Source organism: Eublepharis macularius, chromosome 1 (genome assembly GCF_028583425.1).
Source record: "Eublepharis macularius isolate TG4126 chromosome 1, MPM_Emac_v1.0, whole genome shotgun sequence".
Classification (NCBI taxonomy): domain Eukaryota; kingdom Metazoa; phylum Chordata; class Lepidosauria; order Squamata; family Eublepharidae; genus Eublepharis; species Eublepharis macularius.
The window spans coordinates 31,933,717-31,956,160 of NC_072790.1; the positions used below are offsets into that span (position 1 = coordinate 31,933,717).

General features: G+C 42.8%; 1 protein-coding gene across 1 annotated transcript in view; it reads left to right on the forward strand.

Moving 5' to 3' along the window:
* Positions 1-22,444, forward strand: part of IQCA1 (IQ motif containing with AAA domain 1) — a 125,440-nt gene that overhangs the window by 43,233 nt on the left and 59,763 nt on the right. Inside the window, exons 7-9 of the mRNA XM_054980748.1 lie at positions 9,225-9,309; positions 17,520-17,651; positions 21,043-21,118. Of these exons, the coding sequence (XP_054836723.1) occupies positions 9,225-9,309; positions 17,520-17,651; positions 21,043-21,118 (293 nt within the window). The remainder of the gene's footprint in view (positions 1-9,224; positions 9,310-17,519; positions 17,652-21,042; positions 21,119-22,444) is intronic.

The window sequence follows — 22,444 nt, forward strand, 5'->3', positions numbered from 1 at the left end:
ATCACAGCAGACCATGTGAGGTAGGTGAGGTTGAGAGTTTGTGATTGGTCCAAAGTCAGCCAATAAGCTTCCATGGCAGAGCAGAGAATCAAACCTGAGTTGCATAGATCCTAATCTGCTACTCTAGCCACTACACTACACTTACTTTTGAATAATAACTGTGCATAAAATTTACTTAGGTTTTTTAACAAACAAGATTTTTAAAATGTAGTATGTGCTAAAATTTAAAGAAAGCAACCAAACTCTTTATCTGTTTTTAAATGGTAATTTTTGTCAGATTTTTAAAAAATATAAATGTACTTATAACATTTTCTAATGAAAGTGCCTTTGCAAACATATCAACAGTGTTATTAACTATTAACATTTTTACTTCGTTAAAACGTTTGTGCTCTGCTTTTCTACCCAAATAGGGTCCCCAGGGGCATACAGTAGAGCTAGAAAAAATTGTATCTGCGATTCAAATCGTTAACAATCAAAGATTTAATCCAGATATAAAGTAAGAATTTCTTAAAGTACAAACAATGCTTCAGAAATGCTTGAAAGGAACCAGAAGCCATTTATACCTCTTATTAGGACCAAACAAAATAACACTAAATAGTATCGAAGGGTAGCCGTGTTGCTCTGCTGTAGAACAGCAAGATTCTAGCTCCTGTGATTCTCGAAAATTTGTACTTTGAAAATCTTGTTGGTCTTTAAGGTGCTATTGAACTCAAATCTTACAAAATAGTATATAAACTTTCAACTTCTCCAGAACTCCAGAGCCAGTTTGGTGTAGTGGTTAAGAGCGTGGGACTCTAATCTGGAGAGCTGGATTTGATTCCCCACTCTTTCGCTTGAAGCCAGCTGGGTGACCTTGGGTCAGTCACAGCTTCTCGAAACTCTCTCAGCCCCACCCACCTCACAGGTTATTATTGTTGTGGGGATAATAATAGCATACTTTGTAAATCGCTCTGAGTGGGTGTTAAGTTGTCCTGAAGGGCAATATATAAATCAAATGTTGTTATTATTTCACAAGATGAATGTTAAAAAAAACAACAAAAAGGCTTCTTTGTAAGCACCCGGTGTGGAATGCTGAGCCCATAGGCAGAGGCAGAATACTACCTGTGTTGTGTTGCACCTTGGGTCTTGTGGGAAAAAATAGCAAAAAAACAAAACCCACTAGAAATACACTGGGTTGCTGATCTTTGTGACTTATTGGGAGAACAGAGGCTCTATGTAGTTCACTGTTTGCATCGTGAGGAGTAGGGGTGTGCAAATTGGGTTTGGAATTCAATTTAAAAAAATACCGAATTTTACCTGATTCAGTAAAATTCAGTATTACCAAGCTTAACAGGGGTTACTAAATCAGATTCGGTAACATCAAATTTAAGTTTACCATATTTATTTGGTAATTGCCCTGCAAGCAGTTAAATAAGGCAGGTTTACCTCAGAGCAGCTTCCGTTTTGCTCTGGCCTAGATATTGAGAGATACTGCCTGCCTTGCTGCTGGCTGTTGGCTCTCTCTCTCTCTGGTCTGGCTGCTTTGGACTGTGACTGGATCCTGCTGCCCAGTGAGTGGATTCCTGGCTGCTGCTGCTGCTGCTGCCTGTGCTGAGGCCTGCTGCATCTGGAGGGCTTCTGCTGCTGCCTGATTTGAGAATCGTAGACTCATTGGGTTTTTTTCTCTCTTTGGAAAGAGGGGGTTGGCCTGGTGTCTGGCCTGTTATCGGGGAGGGATAAGGTTGGGGGGGTCAGAAAAGGGGTTTTTTTAGCTTGCATTTTAAAAACTGCTTTTTAAAACTGCTAGTTTTTCTTCCATAGGGAATAATGGAGATTGCAGGTGGCTGGGGGCAAATTTGGGGGGCATAAAGTGCCCCCTGGGGTCCAATCTTTATGAAATTTGGGGGGTTGTTAGAGGACAGCCAGGAATAGGTCCCCTGCAAATTTGGTGAAATTTTGTTTAAAAAAATCCCGCCCCCCCCCACCTGCAGACAGGATACACCCAAATTGCATTTCCCATAGGAAACAATGGCTGAATTTTACCGAATTTGCTTTTGATTACCGAAACGAACTGTTTGGATTACCGAACCCAAATTGACCTCCCCCCCGCCCCCATGCACTCCCCTAGTGAGGAGCCCAGGAGGGTTCTGAGCAGAGCTGTGTGAGCAATATTCTGTAATAATGTATGTTTTCATCTTTGGCAGATTATGCCACGTGCCTTCCCATTTCAAAGCCCCCTCCCCCCAGCACTGCGCTGCATGCCCTGTCGTCTGTGCTATGGGCGCCCTGATTGATACAGTGGTTTAGGAAAGCTACCAATTGGCTGCAGGCTAGTATCCCGACATGTAGACAAGTGGTGGGAGGCAAGTGAGAGATTTTACTTTTCACTTCCACTTTGTTAAGTGTTAATGTTTATAATTGCTCCATTTTAGTGTTGCTGGCATAGTATTATGCGAGTGATGGGGAATAGACTGAGGAAGTTTACGTTGCTGACTAAGCCTTGCACCTCCCCTGGCATCCCACCAGCAGGGCCCATTTATGACCTTATGCTCGTGCAAAGGGAACCTGGAGCTTGTTTATCTGAAGCATGCAGTATGCCTCCTCCCCTCCCGCCCAGTCTCTGAAACATCACTTCAGAAGCCTTTTGTTGTTAAAACAGTTTGCTGAGATCTTTGCTGCTATGATTGATCTACCTTTTTAAAAAATGCAAGGAAAAATAAGGAACAAAAATGAAATGAATCAACTTTGCCTTATCAAACAGGTGGGCTTATAAAACAAAAGAGGTTTTTACTTCTGGAAAAGGTTGTTTTCTTCCTTTATTTGCTGAACATGTGGCTGGCCTGCCTGCACCTTGCAGCAATTATTCATACAAACTTCACATTCTTTATAATCCTCCCCCAGACCCCCAAAAGTTCAACTGTCTTTATGCTCAGAAAAAAAATTACTTTTCTAACCGGGCCTTTTATGCAATTAGAGAGAAAAGTTATGGCAAGAAAGAAGGGAGCGCCACATTTAAAGCCTTGCAGGAATAAAGAGATTAGATTGAGTCTAATACTAGGAAAATGTTTAGATTAACGATGTGCTAACATAAATCCGCACCAGTGCAGCACTGCAAATGGCGTAGCACACAGAGAGGGTATTTTGAGTTCAGTACAAAGAGCCGAAAACGGAACAAAGTGGGTGCAGGCCACATACGCCATGCAGCAGCTGCTTCGTCCATCTTGGGACTCGTTCATTTCAGATCGATATTGAAGTACTCCAGAATATTTGGCCATCTTCAGCACTGCTTTACTTGAAGTTGCAAGTAAAGTAGCAATATCGTAATATCAATATACACACATTAACAGTTCCAGTTAAATCTTCAGTTTACTTACAAATATAAGAAAACCCTAAATGCATATAAGTGCATGGGATAAACCACTGGAGTGCAAGGACAGCATATCAGTGTAATTTGCAAGTGAGAATCATCATTAACAAAGGTGGAAAATGACAAAGTACTGAGTGCTTCTTTCTCGTAAGGAACTTGCCTCCCCACCAAAATGTTCTTATTTTGCCATCCCACTGTGCTATTAAATTTGTAGAAGGCAATTTTTTAAAATCAATATATACAGACATGGCAGAGCCGTGTAAACTAATGGAGAACTGATGTTCCCTCTCATTAAAATCACAATTATTGACACTTGCTCAACCGCTGCCTCTTACATGCCTCTCCACAGGTTTGGCCTCCTTGTCCTCACTCCAGCTGTCAGCCCCTTCCCCTTTCTCTACCCTCACGTCCTAAGGTAGAGCACAAGGCCTTTGGACAGAGCTTGTTCCTATAAAGAATCTAGTACTTTCCTGGCATCAATAGGGGCAGCAGTGGTGGCAATAATACCTTTTTCTATAGCTCTTTTCACACAACATTCCATGAAGATGGAATGCAACTGCAAAGAAGATGCAGCGTCAGGCTGGAAGCTCTATTCCCCAACAGATGCACATTCAATTGAAGGGGAGCATCTGGGTTCCTGATCACACAAAAATAGCCCTGTATGTGTGCATTAGTATGCACATAGGACCTTTGCACACCTTGCATAGCAGTGGCATAGCTTGCTTCCACTTTTTCCTTCTCATATATTCAGTTTCCATAGAATTTGTGCAAAAAGGGCTTGTTAGGACCCGTTTCATAGTGTAGCAGCAAACCCAAGTTTGCCAGTCAGTGTATGCTGAACAGAAAGCCACAGCCAACCCCAGTACCATGGCTAAATTTATTTAAGACATGTATTTGCAGACCTGCGCTTGCTGTATTCACGCTAACTTTGCTTTATGTGAAATGTCTATAATACATGATGGGTTGAATCTGGTGGTTCACTGAGGAATTGCAGAGGGGTAGCCCTATTAGTAGTCCGTGGCAGCAAAATAAAACAGAAGTCTAGTCACACCTTAAAGACTAACAATGTTTATTGCAATACGAGCTTTTGTGAGCCAGAGCTCACTTCAGATATGTGGAAAGGAAATCATTTTGGAAATACTTACAAGGGAAATTAGAAAAGAATGGGATAAGCGGGGGAGGGTGGGGGAGGCAGAGGGAGATTCGATATGAATCGCATCATAAATCTTTCAAGTGCAGTTAAGCTGTAGCTAAAGTCCTACTTTAGTGTAAGACCGTTATTTGACCCAACCCAATATAGCTACTGGCCTTTAGAGCATTTTGTATCAATTTGCAGAATTTCCAGTTTTTCAATGGTTTTGTATTGTGCAATCACCATGTTGTTTCACATTCAGAATTCCGTTTCTTCGCAAACAGTAGTAGTTGAGAACTGGTTTCACAAACAACTCCTTTTGTTACTGTACATAGAGTTTTTTTCAACATGAAGTTCAACAAGATGCCTAGTCCTGAATGTTGATGGAATCCTTCCTCTGATATTGGGAATTGGCATGGGGACTTAGGCAACACTTTTTCTTTTGTCACACTGGACAGAAACAGGGAGAAGAGGCCGTGGTGTTGCATGGGACCTTATGGCCAAACACAACCCTTACTCTACTGTAAGAGGACAGAGTACTAATTTCTGCTACTCGGACCAATGGCAACTCTTCCTTCATCCTTAGCTGGTCTGCAGTCCTGAGGTTATGGTAAATCTATAGCACTTTCTCTCCCACCACAAAATATCTGTTTGCAAACACATCCATGTGTTTATGAGGTCGTAGGCTATAGGGGTCAGCATAGCCTCAACAAGCCTACGTACACCAGATTTGCCAAACTCGTTCTCTCTGGCAGGTTCACCAAGCATATGACTAGACGTTCTCCACATCAATCTTTTGCTGCATATCAGGTTCCTAAGTGGTCCGGGTTTTCCCAGCACTTCAGCATTTTGACCAATCTTTGTTTTTTCTGAGGCCACTTTTGTGCCAAAGTTCTTTATTAGGAATGCAACCAAAGTGTTTTCTCTCTTGTTTGTAAGATTTGACATGCTTTGTAAGGTTCCTCACTCCCCTGCCCATTTTCTGTGTCGCTTCCTCAGGTTCCACCCACACCGCTCACAAGTTTTTTGGTGTTGGTATTTTCCCTGGCAGCACCCTCAAATCCGCACCGCACCCTTTTTTTAAGAAAATGCCCAGCGCTTGCCTGGGCAAATACTGGCCCCTGCACTGGTTACCAGCGACTGCCATAGCATCAGGTTACCACCAACCCGTACTTGTCCAATATGGAATATAGATTCCATATCTAATACTGGTTGTTCTATAAAATGCTTCATTAAATGCTTAATATGTTTGCTTCCAAGTGTGCAGGACCAAGAAAAAGCTATTTTATCATTGCAGCTATCCCTGAAACTTTCTGTGTATTCAGCAACTTTAGCCTAAAATATCCTAAGCGAGAATGCTTGTAAGCGTGTATGGGAAGTGCATGTGTGCAAAAAGCAGAAGTCTAGGCACTGTCGTCCCCTGTTCCTGGGATCTACTTACCTGATTATTACGGTACTTTGTGCCTCTTTCTATCTTCCATTGCCTGGAGCCCATTCAAACCATACCTCCTAGTTATGCTTCTCTGACAGCCTTCTCATGGAGGTAACCTCCCCTAAGATGATTCATTTGGCAACAGTTTAGGCCACGAGCTTTCTCTCTGGTAGGTCCATTCCTCTAGAATAGCTTACTAGAGTTGGTGTGATGGATGGATGCCTACTCTTGCTGCTCTCAGGAAGGTGTTTCTTCCAGAAGGCATTTGGTGTTCCTTTGGAACTCCAGGCCTGCCTCTACAATTTGGTCCTGATTGTAGACTCATCTGTATATAGAGAGAGACAAGTGTCCTCCTGACTGACTCATTAACGCCAAGCCCAAACTCCTGGACCTAGAAACATGAAATTTGGGGAGAACATTCCTTTCATGATGTAAACACCCACTAAGAAGGGATTTTAAGGAAGTCGCCCCCTAAGGGGGTAAAAAGGGGTCAAATGTGTTTCCCCAAAGGGATATAGCTTCCTTGTGTGGCTGGCAGGCTGCTGCCTGCTTGCACCCCCACCCACTGCTAGCTTGGCCACTCTTCCCTGATTGAGCTAGCCTTTCAACATCATTTGCATATGTGGCCTTGATTGGTCCTCACCCCCACATTCTAAACAGTCTGCAGTTGCTATTGAGAGTCATTAAATGTGTCCTGAGGTAAAATGCACCTCCCAGTCTTCCCTGAAAAGTTCAGTAGAGTTGCCAACTCAAAAAAAAAAATGTTACATACCCGTAAGTATTATAACTGGATTTAAAGTAGTTAAATACCGTAGCAAAGCACGGGTATCAAGCTAGTAAAGAAATAAAATAATAATGGAGTACTCATCCTATTACAAACCCCTCATATATGGGTACCTCCTTATTTGTATCATTTTATTTGCCGTACTTTTTCAGTTGAACATTAGAGCACCAGACCAGCCACCTAAGGAAGACTGATGTGAGCATAATAATATGAAGTGTTTCTGTAGACATTTTATGTGGAGCCTTCTTTATGAATAACAAGAAGTTGAACACACGAGTAAGCCAAGCTAGCAAAAGTTTGAGCCCGTATTGTATATGTATATGAGACTAAGAACTTTTATTGTGTTTTGAAAAATGTGAGAATATAGTTAGTGCCCACAGTTGAGGCATGATCTGTCCTCATCAGATATCACTAACGGCAGATCTCTGTCCCTGCCTGGTACTCAGCATGACCAAACCACAATGCTTGTACCACTCTTTACAATATGGGGCTCTAACCGTGAGAGCAGCTTTCTTTTTGCTGGAGGAAAGAGGGATCCTTCATGCCCTTTTCCAGGAAGAAAGAGGACTCCCCTATGGGAATCCTTTCTCCATGAAGCAAGAGTTGGGGATCATGCAAAACAGGGTTCAAGAATACATTTGCTCTACTATGAAGTAGATTTGAGCATTTTTTGCCAGACTCAAATGCAGCAAAGAACAGCAAGGCAGGCTTTCCTCTACACAAGCTCAGCTGGCATACATATGTTTAAAAATTGACTAATTACATTAATGCTGAGGCACAGTGCAATAGAGCATGACGCCAATGTGTGGAGCCTCAAACCACTGCCTGATGTTGGACCATCTTTCCCCACAGAGGATATGGCAGATTAATCATGGTCACAGCTGAAATTGCTGAGCAACTGACTTGAGGGCAATCCAAGGCTGTAGTGAGTCATTCGTTATGCTTGTTTTTAACATCACATTTCTCTCTAATGTGGCCTAAATATGAAGCAAGCCAAGTCATCTGCACTTCCGTTTTAGTTCCAATAACAATTTTTCAAATGGATGCATAAAAGACACCCGCACGTACAACAAAGTATTACAGAGTAGCCAGGCCCAACATTTTAATGTTTACATTAAATAAAAAATTGGATCTGGATTCTATTACTCCCTCTTGCTAACTAATAATGTTGCTGTATACGGGACACCACCCCAGATGAATTAAGAAAAATGATCAGGAAAAATATGAAATCAATGGGGGGCAGGTTAATGAAAGATGGTTGCTTTTTATCCCATTGTCAAGTTTAAAAACTGAAAACAAAAAGATGTGTTCAAAGAAACAAGGAAACACAGAAAAACCCTTAAAAAAAATTAGTAAGGAGCAAGAGAGTCAAACTTGTAAATCAGTAAATAGATGAATTAGACTGAAAGGTTTGAACATGATTTCAGAATTACAGGGCTTTTTTTCAGCAGGAACGTGGTGGAATGGAGTTCCGGCACCTCTTGAAAATGGTCACTTGGCTGGTGGCCCCGCCCCCTGATCTCCAGACAGAGGAGAGTTGTCTGGAGATCAGGGGGAGGGGCCACTGCCCATGTGACTATTTTCACCGAGGGTGATTTAAACTTTAAAAAACTCCCCCCTTGTTCTAGCTGACTCAAAGTGACATCATTGTGCAGTCCTGAGTTCCACCACTGAGTTCTACCACCTCTTTTCCCAGAAAAAAAGTCCTGCAGAGTTATATGATAAATATTATTTAGCTTCTCATTATTACAGTTTTCCTTGCCTATGGCCATACCACCCTGAACACGCCCGATCTCGTCTGATCTCGGAAGCTAAGCAGGGTCGGCCCTGGTTAGTACTTTTACAGTTTTCCTTAAAGCGTAGCATGAGGAATGCAATCATTGGGGCTTAGTGCAGTAACATTTAATGTAGATCGTTTATTTGTCACTTGTAACATGCTTGGTTCTTTTGCGACCTTTATTAGTGCTTTTTTCGCAACAGCCATATAAGGCTAGCTGCTGCTACCTTCATTATTGAGATTTGGGGAAGAGTTGGAAAAAAGGGGCTTCTCTTCAGCAATCATAAATCTGCGGGTGACTTTTCTATGCATGTAGAGGTATTGCAAACTGTTTCTACCCAACTGCAGTGGATTTTTCTAGGGACAACACAACATTTCATCAGTTTCAGATGGGTAGCTCTGCTGGAATGTAGTAGAAGAGCAAGATTTGAGTCCAGTAGCAGCTTAAAGACCAACCCGATTTCCCGAGTATACATTTTAGAGAATCAAAGCTCCTTGCATCGGATACCAGATTTCATGAACACATTATTTTGCTTATGAAATTCCAGTTTGTGCCCTCAGTTCTCCATGCTTGGGTTGCAAAATTGCAGCCGTCGTTTTGTCCTTTACCTTTAAAACTGGAGATGTCAAGTATAAGTGGAAACAATTGTGCTGATTTGCCACTGATTTTTTTTTTAAATACTTGGAATTGCTAAATGAAAATCAGACCTTGTAATTGACCGTTTCTAAAATTGACCTTTTGGTTCCGTCCAGACATCTGACAGGAAAGTTTCCTGACTACCCTGACGAAGAACAAGGAGGATCAACTGCTATTTTCTCTGCAAAAACTCCAGAGGAGGTACAGTCTCTTCGAATCATTAATACAGAAGGTGGAAGGTTTGTTTGTTTGTTTGTTTAAGTTGTGAATGTTGTATGTCATTTAGGCGAAGAAATCGTTTTCACCATTGGTTGGGCTTTCGAAATAAATTCAGGGCTACTTTATGGCTAAGTTCAAAGTAATATTAATATTATAACAATAATTCTTACATTGGAGAAATGTGAAAACGTAAACTGTATTATACTAGGGTATGTTATTTTTTTAAGTAGATAATGAAATGCCTTATGCACTGTTCTTCAGTTGTTGAAAGAACCTATTACAGTGCTGTTGATTTCATAGATTTTTTTTTGTTACCATTTGATAGGAAAATCTTTGAAAGTACACACATCACTGGATGTTAATAAAACTTTACAGAATACACACACAGCATGTCACAGATGCCTTCCCTCCCTCTGGCCACTGCTTCCTATTGTTGTTCCACCTCCACCATTGCTACCAGGTGTACCTGCTCTTTGGTCTTCCATAGATCTTTGTAAGCACTCAGCTGGCTTATTTTTCTATCAGTTGCATATTCTTTTGCCCTTCTTTTTGTGCCTCCTCTCGACCCCACAGCCCATAGTTGCCTTGACTGTTAAATTTGATCTATAAGTAAAAGTTGCAAAAACCAATTTTCTACCCATTGCAAATTATGAAAAGCTCCAGAATGGCATTATTTTTACATATTTACTTCATGTATCATCTACAGTTCTCATTGAGACTCAAAGCAGATTACAAAATTAGAAAACAGCATCATAAATACCAGTATAATAAGCAATAATACAATAAACAATATGATAAATGTGGAATACGCAATTAGAGAACAATGAAATAAAGATATTATAATACATGTAGTTAACAATGAAGTATGGGGTGTGTAGGTGAAGGGAAAATTTACTTAAAATTTAGGAAGATGCCTACAAAATTTCAAGAAACTGTAGTTAGTTACAAATATTTGAATACGTTGTTGTATATTATCATTATAGTATTGTAAGTCTTATATTCTTTATATAAACTAAAATAAAAATTGTAAATTAAAAAAAAGATTACTTAAGGTTTTCCACAGACAGTCAAAACTATGTCGCCCTTCCCTTTATAATAAGTGTCCAGCTTCACAATTCAGATGCACAGTTTTTAGGCTCTTTGCTACTATATTCCACCAGCTCTCAATTTCCTCTTTAATATCTTTATCTCTTGGCCCTTCCATTGGCCATATAATTAGCTGGGTGGTCCTGGGAACATCTCCTTCAGCTCAGAGACTCCTTCAGCTCCTCCAGCTTTCCATTCCTCATGCTCCGTGGCTCACGACTCTGCGCCCTTGCTTCTTGTGTCCCCTTCCTCTGCCAAGCAGGTTTCGGGCTGCTGTTTGTGGTCTTTGGTGCATGGATAGAGACACCTTGGACCATACCACTCCCCAGTTCTGCCTTTTCTCCTTTCCATGAGTCACACTTCCCTGTCCACCACCTAGAAAAAGAGTGTTTGCTAAGCAATAGGCGTTATCAAAGGAATGGTTGCAGCACCTGCAGAGTGGGTGCATCTGGAAAACGTTGCTAAGAGTAGGGCTCCCCATCCTTTTTGAGCTTGCAGGATTTCTGATACAGGGTAATAGGCTCAATCACAAAATGGCTGCTGCAAGAGGCAGAGCCAACCACAAAACGTCAGGGAGCGAGATTATATATAACCCTAATAGTAATTCTTTAACACTTCAGGATTCCATTTAATCTGCACAGCCGAACAGAACCCCTGCTGGGCAAAAGCCCAACCTAGCCCTGCCCACTTTTTCAAAGCACTTGGTGGATACCAGGAAAGGTTTGGGTGGTTATTTCATAAACATAAAACAGCTAGACAATCATATTTCCCAACATTTTGCAGAGGAAGACACAGTTACTGCTGTATATGAATGTTTGAGGCTGTAGGCAGTCTGGCAGCATCACTTGGCAAAGAGTAGTCCAACCCACACAATCCAGGCACAAACATGCTGTAAGTGGTTGGCGCCACTTCCGCCATTTTAATAGCCATTTTAACATGCTTGCTTGTGATATTAAAAATATCACCAGGCCTCTGGATTTAAAATGGCTGCTGTATGGCCACCAGAGAGCCTCCAACAGTTGCTGAATCCCACCCAGGAGAACACGGCATGCATGGAATGCTGTACAGGAATGCGGAGTGATTAAGAGGCGATTGGATTTGCAGCCCCACCAGCCCCATAGGAGTCCAGTGCAACAAAGGTCTCGCAGAGTCGTCCCCACTTAACACATTCCATTCCCTTCTTCCGTGATGAGATCTCCTGTCTTTGATTGAGGAGCTAATCAAATGACATTCATAAGTATATACAGTTGTTCCTGGGAAAGTACAGTCCCCATCTAAAAACCATCAACTTAGCTCTGGTGGAATTCACTAACAAACTATCCCTTTTGTACAGTGCTAGAACGTGTTTTGCATTTGCTTTCATACACACCAGCAGCTACCGATCAAGGCAATCAAACCTTTTATAAAACCCAGGAACTGACCATTGGAGCCGTTGTTCTAACAGCTAGGTGGGCTCTTCCACATCAGTGCACATTTTACCTATAAAGGTAGGGCTCTGGCCTCATTCAAATCATGCATGCTTCCTGAGTCCAAGCGCTGCCCCTTGGGGTCACTTCCCTAAGCCTCTGTCTTTGTACACGCTTCCGGATCCACAACCGCGGTTCCCTTGAGAACCAGCCTCGTTTGCTATTTTGGGAAGGGACCTGGTAGAAATCGGTGATAAATTCCTGCGGTTACTGGCCTCTTGCATAGCCATTCTCCTTGCTTGCAAATTCCCCCACAAATCATTTTATTGCAAGGAGACCAGTTCTGGTAACAATGCCCCAAGCAGAAATTTATACCATGTGCAAACAGATGACAAATGCAGTGAGGCCAGTCAGAGGTGCAGCATGTGCACATAAAGGCCATTGAGAGGTCCCGTTTTGCAGCTGAGGGACACTGAGGCACAGCAGTGCGACTAGCCCAAGATCAGTGTGGTGTAGTGGTTAGTGTGTCAGAATAGCCCACTCTGCTGTGGAACTTCGCTGCGTGACCTTGAGCCAGTCACACTCTCTCTGCCTAACCGACCTTGCAGGGTCGTTGTGAGAAAAGTGTGGAGGAGAGAATGATGTAAGCCACTTTGGGTCCTCAGTGGGGAGAAAGGAGGTGTATAAATGAAGCAAATAAATAAACAAATACAACAGGGCATTAAGTAGACATCACACACGTCGTACCAAAGCACCTCTGAGCATAAGCAGAATAGTGTTTCAGTTGTAGTGCCTGTGTATGCTGTGTATCAGTGGAGTTGGGCCCCATAGAGTAGACAAAAGAGATTTAGGAATTTTTTTAAAATGTTGTCCATTTCCTTTTACCATTGAAAAAGAGCCTCCTCCCTTTTCCCCACAAGACGTGATTCAGAGGCAGAACCTACAGAGTAATGACATGCCTGTCGTATAAATTAAAGCCGAGCACCTCTCTCTGTAGAAATTAATCAATAACTCCTCCCCTCAGCTAACCACAGCATTCTGTTGCACTCTAACAAACATCCATTCCACAAAGCCTGGTTCGTTTTCCACAGCACCCCCTTTCTTTTTATCAGCACATACCCCACCCGACCCCTCATATCTTCCTCCAAGCCTTCATCAGGAGTCTCTTTTTAATATGGGACAGAGCAGATTGTTTCTAAATGACACTGGCTTAGGCAGGATTTGTAAATATCGAGATTGAGCCCACAATCAATTTTCTGCCCCACCCCCCGCAAATGATTTCCCCCCTTTCTTCTCCTGAAAGCATGAAAACTATCTTTTAAAAAAATTATCGGCATGGTTTTTAAATCTCATCGTAATGCATTTCCCATGGACCGTGTGTGTGTGTGCCCGTGCAGGAATAAAACAGAGACAAGCAAAATCCCCTTGCCTTGGCTCTTGCCCTCGGCCTCCCACTCATGGCGGTTCTGGATGCCTGCCAAGAGCAAAAACATCTAACTTGCACTTAACATCAGTACGTTGGGTATGAGGAGGAAAAGTAAAACATGCATGTAAAACAATACCTTTTGCGCTCGTTCCTTTGTCTTGGTGAAAACAATTGGTCAGTTGCAGATTTTAGTTATCATCATAGCCAAAGGTAAAGCTAAAACAACTAGGCAGCCTCCCCTTTACAGGGTCCACTCAGTTCAACCCATTGCTTTAACTGAGGAGTTTAGGGGTGGCGGATGAACAGGGCTCATAGACAACTGGCAGTGCCAGCATCGGCACACAGTGAGGTGGGGCAGCTGCCAGGGCCCATGGCTTCTAGTGGGGCCCACGGCTACTGATGTTTGCTCTCGCCTCTCCTCTGATGCCTGCATTGACACCCGTCCACTACCTACGTGGGAGTGCTTTGTCACCTCTGCCCCGGCGGCACATGCTTCCTTCTGGGGAACAAAGCTTCTGGTGCACAAAGCGTCAGCTATCTTGGTGGCTAGGGCAGTGGCTCGCCTAGCTGCACCTACCACCTACCACCATCAGGGAAAAGGTGTGCAGGAGTGAGGGCAGCTGTGGCTGCAGGTGGTGGCAAAGCTTGTAAGTGGACAAAGGAAGGACACAGAAGCAGGTGGGGAGGAGCCCCAACATTGGCCCTTCCTTAAGAGGCCACAGTTGTTCACGCTTTTGCTCTGATCACATCCAGCATGAGTGATGGGAAGAGACGGCCAGGGAAGATGAGTAAGGACAAGAACAGGGAGAAAAAACAACAACCCTGCCAAAGAAGGGTAACCAAAGAAGTAGGGGGGGGGGAGGATTAAATATGACTAAAAATGCAATACAAATAATTAAAACACTGGTATATAATTTAATTAAACAAATAAAAGTGCATAAATTCAATTAAAAGCATCAACAGTGGTTCAACGTATAAGTACCATATCCTTGTGTATATATACAGTAAAATCACACACACACAGGTATATTAGTACATTTTATCTCCATATGTACAAAACCAGAACCAGACAGGTTCCGGCCCAAAGGCCATACACAGCGCTCCATCAATATAGTTAATAAATCAGAAATACATGACCCAGCACAAAATAGACTTAAAATGGGAAAAAAGAAAAAAAATGTAACAATTATTGTCTGGATATTTTGTGGGAAACAAAACTAATTAAAAATGTAAAATTCATAAGATTTTGATAAAAAAATACTCACAAAAAGATGTTATATAAAACAGCGTGGAGTAAATTCATTCAAATCCTCCCACAGAATGGCTTAAGATGCAATATGGGCAGTGCACCCACATTAAAGTTGTTCCTTTGCCCATAGATCTAAACGGCATATGGAAAATAGTGCCAAATCAATCCAAACCACAAATCTATTTGGGAGGAATATATCCCATTGCAAAAAAACCCGAAATCTAAAATATTTCCCTCCTTAAGCCAGGTCAGAGGCATACAAATCCAAGATGGAGTGCTGAGTGATAACCAGAAATGAACTAGCATCATACCTACCCATCCCATCTATATACTGGTGAAGCGGGGAGGAGGAACATGATGCAGTAGTAAGAGTTACAATGAGACAGTGATCAGCACCTGAAAAAAGATTGCACCATCTCACAGAGGTATCGCTCTGCGATCTAGCCGCCAACCATACCAAAAACAGATGCACTGTATTAAAATAACGAAAGCTTCCATCAACAAGATTCCGTGCAGCAATAGGGGCCCTTTTCACACTGCTCCGGGTGACACGTAACGAAGCGGCACATCACGCTACAAATGCGAAAAATCGCATTTTCTTGCACGAGATTTGTGCGACATCACGCAAATCTCGTGCGAGAAAACACGATTTTTCGCGTTTGTAGCTCGATGTGCTGCTTCGTTGCGAGTCGCTCGGAGCAGTGTGAAAAGGTCCAGGGTTGCAAACTGCAGCACGGCGAATTCCTGGAGCAAGGATGTGATACTATATTGTCCACCCTCCGAAGCTGCCATTTCCTCCAGGGAAACCGATCTTTGGTGTCTGGAGATCAGTTGTAATTCCACCTTGAGCTTGGTAACCCTATGCAGCGAGGATGAGTCAGTGGCTTTAAAAAGGTCTGTACTGGCTGCCGGTTTGCTTCAGGACAAAATTCAGGTTTTCCGACAGTCCATAGTCAGTGTTATTACTATCTCCACAATACAGCTGGGAAGCTGAGGTTGGGAGGAGTGGCTTGCCCAAGGCCACCTGCTGAGGTCACGGCCGTAGAGGGATTCAAACTAGCACAGCACTGACTTGCAACCCAACCATTTAACCAACTATGCTACATCTGCTCTACATCAGGTCAATCAGTTCACTGCTGAACGAAGAATAAAGGGGCCCCCAAACCCTCAGAGCTTGGTTCAGGGCTGGTCTGGTTCAGCCAGTACATATAAGAAGTATATAATTACATTTTAGGTCCAGGTATAAGGCATGTCCAAGAACGGTCCAGCCAAGGACAGAAGAGAAGACATAATTCATCAGTGTGAATTATGCATGGGTTCTGCACAGGCTGGCCACAGAGAGTTTTAGAAAGATCCTAGAGAGCAGAGGGGCTCCTTTCTCCACCACACTCCAGTTTCTCAACCTTTTCAGCATGAAAGGGAGGGGGAGGAATGCCCTTCCCTGAGTTCCCCGTCTGCTGCCACTGAGAGAGGTTGTCTTTGACTCAGTCTTCTTTTCATGTGAAAAGTTTTAAAAAATTTTGTGTGTACTTGGGTGTTCTTCACAATTTTCTTGTCTGTCTTCTTCTTCAAAGGCAAACGAGGCTAGTTCCTCACATGCTTCAACTGCTGTATATTAAAAAAGAAAAAAAGATAAAGGGGTGTGAGAAACCAGAGCTTCCGGCCTTCAAAAATGGCCCATAAAGCCCTCTTTTTAAAATGCACTCACTGTGGGGCTAAAATCCCCACTCCATCAACCATATGCTGTGTGCCTTTTTTGCCTCGGAGAAGAACATGATGATTCCAGATGCTCTGTCTGCAAACAATTTACTCCTAAGGCAAGGCATGGCAGGGCTTCCTGTCTTAAGGCTGCCTTGTGGGAAAGCGCCCTCTCCAGCTTTGTTTCCGAAGGCCTCATTAGTCCTAGCTCTTTGAAAATCTCTGCTAGGCAGCCCCATGCATCCTCAGTTCTGGTGGTGTGGTCAGACCTGCCAGCTTTGAACCCAGCGTCAGTTCTGACCATGAGTATGCCTTCTAGACAAACTCCTGCTACCTTAAACCACATCACTTTGGAGCTGCCTTCAAAGAAGGCTAAATATAAGCATAAGCACACCGGAGAATCTCAGTAGAATGAATGTCAGACCAAAAAAAACTACCAGAACAAAAGTGAAGGGACCCAATGTCAAACCAGAGAATCTCACCAGAACCAATGTCAACCAAAAGAATCTCAGCAGAACCAAGCTGAAGCAAGGAAGGACACTGTTGCAAGCCCAACAGAACCAACAAACAATATCACACTGTTACCAGACAAGTCTGGGAAGTCCGCAAAGAGGGGAAACCACACACTCACTCCCCCTCCCTCCTGCCTCACTCCCTCAACCTCTGGGGGAAAAAGCCCAGGAAAGCCTTGGAAAGTTGGTAGGAAAAAAGAAAAGAGCTTGCAGGAGCAGCCAGCCAGCTTTAAATAGGCAGTAGCTGTGTTTGCTGGATAAACCCGAATATATTCAGGATTCTTTAATGTTATTCGGTATACCTGGATAATGCTGAATTGGCATGTGTTCGGGTACCTATTCAGTTCAAGTTTCATTCCCAATTCCCTTATTTGCAGCAGTGTCTGCTAAGTTATGGCAGAAATGCGTACTTAACAACATAATCTGCTATCACAGTGATACTTTTTTATTTTTCATCTTTTTTGTCATTTATCCTGAATAGTTTATATAAAATATTGGTCTAATGTGTAAGGCTGTTGTGACAATTTATAGTAAACAACTTCTTGCTGTACATGTTAAGTAAAGATCCAGTGTGCTATAGTGGCTAAAGTGTCAGACTAGGATCTGGTAAACTCAGATTCAGATCCCTGCACTGGAGGCTTGCTGGGGAACTTTGGGCTAGCCACACATGTGCAGCCTAACCTCCCTCACAGGGTTGTTGTGAGGATACGATGAGAAGAGGAGAATTATATAAGCAAGTATAAATGGAGCAAACAAAAGTATATGTCACTTCTAAAATATTTCAAAGATCCAGACAACTTTTTTTCCCATACCAGGTTGCAGCTGAGCTAGCTGCGAAAGAAGCAGAACAACAAAAGAAGAAAGGGAAGAAAAAGGGGGAGAAAGAAAAAGGAAAAAAGAAAACAAAAGGAAAGGAAGTTGAAAAGAAAACAAAGAAAAAGGGAGAGGTAAGACATTGTGAAATATGACTTTTTTAAAAAAAATCACAGGGGCTTCTGAGGACACTAGGAAGAGGGGAAATCCCACCCACCCCCACTGCCCTCAGATTCTCCCCACCCACCTGTTTTTTGCTTCCACACGTCTGTAGGGTTGCCTTTCTCCTGGTGGTGCCTGAAGCTCTCCCAGAATTACAGATGATCTCCGGAATGCCAAGTCCAGTTCTTCTGGAGAAAATGGCAACTTCAGAGGATGGACTATATGACATTATATCTCTGCAGAGCTCCCTCCCCAAACTTTTCTCTCACCAGGCTCTGTCCCTGAGCCTCCAGGAATTTTCCAACCCAGAGTTAGCAACCCCACCTACCTGCCAGTTTTCTTGCTAACCCACCCAGTGTCACCTCCTCCCTCCTACTTACCAGCGTCACTTGCTTTCCCCCACCCCACCATTGCTAGCCTCCGCTTCCCTCCCTGCTGCCCTCGTCTGTGCCTGCCTTCCTGCCTTGCTTGTTCCAGCTCTGCTTCCGTCTCTCCCCACCTGCCTTCTCCTGTGCTATCTCCCACGGCTGCTGTTTCTCCCACCTCCTTGCCTGCTCCCCTTTTCCTCCCTTTCCTGCCGTCTCAGTGCCTCCTTTCCTCTTTTGTCATCTTCTCAGTCTTGCTACTCTCCCACACTCAACTCCTGGCGATGGCCCTGGTTGTCAGGTACTGTTTCGGGTTTCCCCAGCAACTCAGAACACTGCAGAAAATTTGTTTGTTTTGCTGTTTTTTTATTTATTTATTTATTTATTCATTCATTCAATTTTTGTCCTGCTTCTCTTCAGTCAAGATCTCAAAGTGGTTCACAACAATCACAACGGCTAAAACGAATACAAAATATGATATTCAGTAAAATCACAATAAAACTACAGCCGAATACAAATAATTTTTAAAAACTCATTTTTTTAAAAAAAAGCTCTTTTATTTTTCTGCAAGCCTGGAGTTTCCCTCAAGTTTGCAGAAATCTATGCCCTGACCGGGGATTGCTTGTGCAGATTTTTTGATCCACACACTTGAGCTTTGCGTGGCTATTAGACAAGGTTTGATAGATCTGGATGAGACACACCTTGAGTTGCATCTTTGAATTATGCCTGGACGTGAGAGAAGACTTGCAAATTACAGTGAAATCCTAAGCAGTGTCAAGAGTCATTGAAATCAATGAGCTTAGCCTGCAGTAACTCTGCTTAGGATTTCACTGTTTGAGCTCTATACTTTAATGGCGGCATTTTGTAATAAAATAACATAATTATCTGAAGATAATTTGCTAGCAAGCCATAATGTTATCTTATATTGTTGGGTTAAATTTATTATTTTTAATCAGTGGGTTCAAGGTGGTTACACTGGATGTTTTCCCACTCACATGTTATACCCCTTTGTACTTTCCCGCTTCTGTCTTGGCACATCTGAATGAGAAGTCCATATATGTGTATACATAGCTTTATGTTTTTATTTTTTTGGTCTTTGAAATCCATGAAAGTGTATAAAGTATAGTTATCAAGAAAGTCAAGAACACACCGTTCTCTCGTTAATCTTTTCTTGCCCTAGTTCTTCTCCCTCTTCGTAGTTCTCAAACTGGAAAGTACATGTCGGAATAGAGAAAAATAAATTGTGGTGTGCATTTCTCATCCAAAGAATACCTGGATACCTTATCAGCACTCAGCTGGGTCTTAAGGTGGTGCAGACAAATGCCAGGCCAGTGAATAATCAAATAACTGTCACGTCAGATCTGATAGTGGAAGAGTATGTGTGTGTGTGGTACCAAAACCAGAGTGAATAAATCTGGAGGGCATTCCATTTGGTAAAGTCAAAATTGAGATGTGAATAAATCTGGAGGGCATTCCATTTGGTAAAGCCAAAATTGAGATGTGAATAAATCTGGAGGGCATTCCACTTGGTAAAGCCAAAATTGAGTTGTGAATAAATTTGGAGGGCATTCCATTTGGTAAAGCCAAAATTGAGATGTGAATAAATCTGGAGGGCATTCCACTTGGTAAAGCCAAAATTGAGATGCGAATAAATTATGGAGGGCATTCCATTTGGTAAAGCCAAAATTGAGATGTGAATAAATTACGGAGGGCATTCCATTTGGTAAAGCCAAAATTGAGTTGTGAATAAATTTGGAGGGCATTCCATTTGGTAAAGCCAAAATTGAGACGTGAATAAATCTGGAGGGCATTCCACTTGGTAAAGCCAAAATTGAGATGTGAATAAATTATGGAGGGCATTCCATTTGGTAAAGCCAAAATTGAGATGTGAATAAATTATGGAGGGCATTCCATTTTGGTAAAGCCAAAATTGACATTCCAGGGGGAGTGGAAGCCCTGTGGTCAGAAGAACTAGATACTTCATTCAGCAACCTCCAAACTAGGGATGTTTATTTATACCTATTACTGGGCCTCCAGAACAAGCCAGAATTTATGTTGGTGTACAGTCCACCCCACTCACAATCTCCTTGTCTGTGAAAGCAGAGCTGGACTGGGTGCATGGGTTATTAGATTCTTGCTCATCCTGCCAAAGAAGGCCATGCCTGTTCGGATTACAAATGTGAAGGTCTAGAGAGGGGAAGAAAAAATTAGGACCTTCCCTTGCCTCCAATTTTCCCCCAAGAAACTTTATTCAGTTTTTCTAACAAGATTTGAGGGGCACTGGGGAAAAAATCGCATGGGATGTTTTCTCTTTTGAGATGACTGAAATACCACTTAAGACAATGGGGTTTTTTTCTCATCTGGAATATATAGTAGGAAGATTTTTATGTAAGCATAAGAGCATTTATCTAGCATCAGATAAGAGGACAAGAGGAAGAATCACAAAGATTCACAGAGGGATCTCATTTTCCCTTCCCCACACTATATTCTCTTCCTCTCCCCCTGGCAACCCCTGCAGCCTTTGTCCTTTGGGAAAATAAATTGATGGTGCCCAGGGTTTTTTTTCTGGGAAAAGAGGTGGTGGAACTCAGTGGTGGAACTCAAGATGTCACTTTGGGTCAGCAGGAACAAGGGGGGAGTTTTTTAAAGTTTAAATTGTCCTCAGCGAAAATGGTTACATGGCCAGTGGCCCCGCCCCCTGATCTCCAGACAGAGGGGAATTTAGATTACCCTCCACGCTGCTGGCGCAGAGGGTAATCTAAACTCGCCTCTGTCTGGAGATCAGGGGGCGGGGCCACCAACCATGTGACCATTTTTAAGAGGTGCCGGAACTCCATTCCACCGCGTTCCTGCTGAACAAAAGCCCTGATTGTGCCGGTTTGGGGGCCACTGTAAGCAAGAGCTTCTGTTCGTAACATCCTTTTTGTGTCATCAATGTTTATTTTGATCACCTGTACTCCTAACTTAGTAATACCAAAGTTTTATTTTGTACATTTAGGATGAAGAAGACGGTTGGAAAATGGGCCCCAGTAACTTTCTTCCAATAATGGAAGCAGGAAACAACAAGTATAAAGGCAAGTGACAAGAGCCTGGCTGAAACAGAACTTTGTCTGTATGCTGACATTCTGTTACCTTCTCATATGCTTCATGGTTAGAAAAGACTTCTGAAGAGAAAATATATAATGAGCATTCAAATACCAAGTAGTAAAAATCCCTCTGGGGTCTTACTCTAGGACTGGTTTGCTGTAACACGTAAACAAGCACTTGGAAATACAGAAAGTAAAACTGGCAGATAAACACTCTTCCTGGGGCAGAGTGCGTGTTTTATAACATCCTTTAAGTAGTATTTTGAAGATTTCTGCTTCAAATGTGTGGCTGGGGATTTTAGATCTGTGTATGGTATTGGCGGGTGGGGTTGTCTTAATCAAAAGGCTTCATTTATCATATAGACTTTGATGGGAAGGGAAGGGGAGTTAATTTCTTGAAACTAAAAGCAGATGTGTGTGTTTCCAGTAGTTGCCAGCGCAGCTAATTCCCCCCTCCCCTAAATCCTTTGATGACAAACTGAAGGTATTTCTCATCCAGAATCCACACGCTAGAACCAGGTCTGTACAGTGTGTGACACACCAAGTTAATCCCGCCATGTATGCAAACCCACTTGGAAACTGATAAACTTCCACGTCCTGTTATCTGCCCAAGGCTACAGATATCAGGGGTTGTCATGCCACAATACATGGATGTTGAACTTCATTGGAGTTGAGGGTGGGTCACAAGTTGTCTAAACCAGAAGGGGATGGAAAGTGTATAAGGGGGCCAGAGGGGTGTAGTTTGGTGCCTTTCCCGTCTGATGCATTTTCTCTCTTTGCTGCTATTTGATATGACCAGGGGTCATTTCATAGAAAAAGAGAGGGAGGAACTCTTTAGCATAACCTATTAGCATATGCCACGCCTCTTGCCATCACCAGAAGTGTGTCGTTTCATAACTGATTTGCATATGCCACACCCCCTGACATCACCTATCCTGGCTGTTTTGGGCCCAATCCTGACCATTCAGGCCCAAAATTGGGCCCAAAATGGCAAAAAGGGGCTGAAAATGGCCGAAAAGGGGACCAAAATGGTCAGGATCAGGCCACTGCTGAGTGGTAGAGTGATCTACCACCCGTCAGAGCCCCATCCGGGCCGTTTCGGCCCCAATCCAAGCTGAAACAGGCCCAAAATGGCCGAGAGTCAGGTGGGTGGGGCCACCTGACGTGACCTCTTTGGGGAACTGCTGGAACTGCATTCCTGCGCGTTCCCCCTTGAAATGAGCCCTGAATATGACCCTTACCTTTCAGAGTCTATAGTAAAATTTTGGCTAATGATGAATCTGCCAACTTTCTATGTATGAAATTAATCTTTCA